Here is a 4117-nt window from a genome sequence, read left to right as displayed (position 1 = left end):
AGTAGAGACGGGGTCTCGCTCTTGCTCAGGCTGGTTTCGAACTCCTGAGCTCAAACAATCTGTCTGCCTTGGCCTCCCAGAGTGCTAGGATTATAGGCGTGAGCCACCCCGCCAGGCCCACAATCAGTTTTAAAAGAAATGTAAACAAAACATTTTAAATAAAATGTTATTAAAGAAACGGAAGTTTTATTCTGATTTTTAGATATACAGTTTTTTAACTTTTAAGTGTATGTAACAACTAAGCAAAGATGTAAAAATTCTATAAGGGCTGTTTGAGTGAATATTTAAGATTTAATGCTAGTAAAACTATAAATCGAAACATACATGCAGCTAATGACACTCTCAACCAATAATCTTATAGTCTCACAAACTTAAATTAAAATATGATATATATAGCAATGTTTCCATAAATTGGATTTTAAATTGAAGAGCAGAAATGAAACTCAAGTCTGTAATATTAATTAGAAAATGAACACTATTTTTAAACCATATTTCTTCCTCTCTTTCTATACTTCTGAATCCTGGTTTGAGACCCGATGTATTCTTCTTGGGAAAACTGGCATATCTGAAGTGAGGTAAAAGTAGTAACATATAAAGAATAATTGAAGACAAAAAACAATTTAACTATATTTAACTAGTATCTCTACCAAGACAAGTTGAATGACCACAAAATTCAATACTAGAAGAAATGGAATTAATGTTTTAAAGGTACTTGTATTTCCCTCCTCATTGCATAAGCAAACATAAAAAACACAAATATAGTAACTTCAAACCTTTATTTTAAAAAACTGGAGAAAAAATATCAACTACTAGAGCAGCTCAAAATCAATAACCAATAATTTAATTAATATGTTAACTTTACTTACCCATGTTAGATTTCCAATATATAATGCAATTCTCTTTCCAGTATATGTATAGACAACATTTGGTGCCGCTCCTTTACCCACATCATCACCAACAGTTGGTGGGAGAGTATCCATGTAATCCCGGTCTTCTGGAGCATCTCCATTATTTGCAGATGGAGATATGACATCATCATACAAATCTATCTGATCATGCCCACCATATTCAGCTTCCTGAGATACAGAAATAATGCTCTAGATTACACAATACCCAGAATACTATTAAATAGATTTGAACACAAATTCAAATTTTTGTTTTAAAAATCTGATAAAGGATAGAAAAAAGCCAAAGATCTCAGTACAAATCTTTTCTCATTTTATGCAAGAGATTTATTCTTGAACGGTGCCTATAAGGTAAATTTCTATGTAATGAATCCTACTTTCCCACTGATATTTATTACAATACAGGAAATAACATACCTCTGGAACAAGAATGACATGGAGTGATAACATAAAACTTTCCTTAGAAGTAAAATACTCTTTAGTAAAAGTAACAATACATGAATGCAAACAGACAAGTTTTAAAAAAAAGGTGACATAAAATATTACCAACAAAACCCAATAATTTAATTTAACCCATTGTCTCCAATATTTGACTACAAAAAACACAACTATTATTTTCTTTGGTATTCAGATCTTTTTTCCCAACCCAGAGAAAGCTACTAGTTTTAGAAAAAAGCATAGTGAATTGAGCCAGAGGAAAAGTGCAGAACAAATGTGGATATGTAAATAATTTAAAATGTCATAACAAATGAACAAGGGAAAGAGAAATAATGAAATGTAGGCAAAACTATCCAAATTAGTATCTTGCAAGTTTTATTATTCTCCGTGAACAAAGAGCTAATGCTTACCCTGCTTCTTAGATATCTAGTCAAGTAAATTAGCAAGAGAAAGTGAAATGAGTAAGGGTCTAGTAAAGCTTTGCCACTGAGTGTCATCAGCAAAATTAAATCAATGCTAGCGGATGTCACATGCCTAAATGATAAGCAGGGAAGAGGAAAACAAAAATGAAACATACGCGAGCAGAAGAAAAATGGAAGAGAGGGTTCAATTTGTAAATAAGCAAAAGTAGGTATCAGCAAAATACTCAATGCCATTCTGACTGCCTTTGCCAACCATTACCGGGCAACAAGCTTGACTAAGCCTGTAGCAGAGGAAAGCTCCATTTTTATCTTCCTCTCTACCTTTCTGCAGCTAAGTGCCTAAGTCAGTGTGAACTATTTTATTCTTCTGAGGTAGAACATTTGAGAAAAATAAAGGAAAAAGGGACAACTGTAAGACAACAAGCTTAAGAATTCAGACATAACTCACAGATTCTCCCATTAATATAATTTATTAAGGAATTGTTATACAAATGGCACGTAAGGGGGAGCTAATAGTTTTAGGGACTATTACACAGATAGAAAATGACCCAGAGAAAAATATTTGTTATATGACTGTAAACAGATCAACAAGATATTATTGTGGGTCCCTAGGGAGTATGGCTATTGTTTTGTAATTTAGAAGACAGCAATAACATATTTTTTTAAGATAGAAAAAGAAGAAAAAAGCCTAAAACGGGAAATACCATTTATACACATAGCCAAAGGGACCTCAGATTTGTAAAGCAATCTTCAGACAATCTTCTGCATAACTAATGAGTTATCCAATTAACTAATTACAGAATCTTTACATACCAAATTTACTTGTTATGAGGTAGAATGTTTGAAAGACTTATTTAACAAGGTGCCCAAGATCTTGACATTATATCAGAGAACAAAGCCATCTTTAGCAATGGGCAGAAACTAAGACCACAGGTCACTGAATAATGCCATAGTTTTGTTTGTACAACAATACTAAAACAATCTTTAAGAAATGAGTTTTTAGGCTGGGCGCGGTGGCTCACGCCTGTAATCCTAACACTCTGGGAGGCCAAGGCAGGCGGACTGTTTGAGCTCAGGAGTTCGAAACCAGCCTGAGCAAGAGCGAGACCCCGTCTCTACTAAAAAGGCATGGTGGCGCATGCCTGTAGTCCCAGCGACTCGGGAGGCTGAGGCAGAAGGATTGCTTGAGCCCAGGAGTTTGAGGTTGCTGTGAGATAGGCTGACACCACGGCACTCACTCTAGCCCGGGCAAAAGAGTGAGACTCTGTCTCAAAAAAAAGGAGGTTAAGTTTTATTATGAAGTTTCAGTGTAGCTGAAGCTTCAGGTGGCAAGTGGTTGCAGCAGTGGTTCCATACACTTAAGATACTATAAAAAGCTTCCCACAAGGGGTAGTGGCACTTTAAACTCTCTTGCATTCTGGTTCTGTACATCAAGTAGAATTATTAATATTATTCAAAGGGAGTTGTGTTTCCATCCTTCTCAGCAGAGACTATAATCACAATATATGGTCTGAGGGAGAGGAAAAAAGAATGCAAGGATTATTAATAGCAGGACTAAAAGTATTTACATTTACACTTTCACAAACAGGTTAACATATTATTCGATTTTTTCATTAGTTGTAACTGCGAAAATGTTTACATAAGTAAACAAAAATTTACAGGCGTATTTGCAGCTACACTAACTTGGTGCAACACAATCACTTACTATTTTTGTCCATCCATAAATACCTATGTTGACACCAACCAATTTCCCATATTGATATGATTCTACCAATATTTTAGGACAGCCATTTTGTCTGGTAGGTGGACTGCTTCTAATTGGTTGTAGTATGATGCTAATTGAGATTATGGTCCTGGGGTTTCACCTCCAGGTGGACTAGTTAGCTTTACTCTGTTTCAAAGCCACAGTCTGTACTCCTAGCCCCAGTGATATATATACATTTGGACTAGGGGAAAAATTAATGAATCTAAATACAGTTGCCGCCATTACTAAAAACTAAACTCAAAGCACATACTCTTTTGTAGTATCAGTAATCTTCCTTTTTCAGCTTCATCCATATCACATCTATTCTCCACATTACAAAAATATATCGAACTTTGTTCCCACTTAAAGAAAGTGAGAGGCTGGGCGCGGTGGCTCACGCCTATAATCCTAGCACTCTGGGAGGCCAAGGCGGGTGGATCGCTCAAGGTCAGGAGTTCTAGACCAGCCTGAGCAAGAGTGAGACCCCGCCTCTACCAAGAAATAGAAAGAAATGATCTGGACAACTAAAAATATATATAGAGAGAAAAAATTAGCCGGGCATGGTGGCAGCATGCCTGTAGTCCCAGCTACTCGGGAGGCTGAGGCAG

At 36.0% G+C, this 4117-nt stretch overlaps 1 protein-coding gene across 4 annotated transcripts in view; it reads right to left on the bottom strand.

The window, feature by feature from the left end:
* The window catches only part of CPSF6 (cleavage and polyadenylation specific factor 6, 68kDa), a 26998-nt gene that overhangs the window by 16075 nt on the left and 6806 nt on the right, over window positions 1-4117 (bottom strand). For all 4 annotated transcript variants that reach the window (XM_012642061.1, XM_012642063.1, XM_012642062.1 and 1 more), the window contains exon 2: window positions 867-1076. In XM_012642061.1, coding sequence (XP_012497515.1) covers window positions 867-1076 — 210 coding nt within the window. The remainder of the gene's footprint in view (window positions 1-866; window positions 1077-4117) is intronic.

Source organism: Propithecus coquereli, unplaced genomic scaffold (genome assembly GCF_000956105.1).
Source record: "Propithecus coquereli isolate 6110/MARCELLA unplaced genomic scaffold, Pcoq_1.0 Scaffold172, whole genome shotgun sequence".
NCBI lineage: Eukaryota > Metazoa > Chordata > Mammalia > Primates > Indriidae > Propithecus > Propithecus coquereli.
Note: the sequence above shows the minus strand (reverse complement) of the source record. Positions and strands in the feature narration are given on the sequence as shown.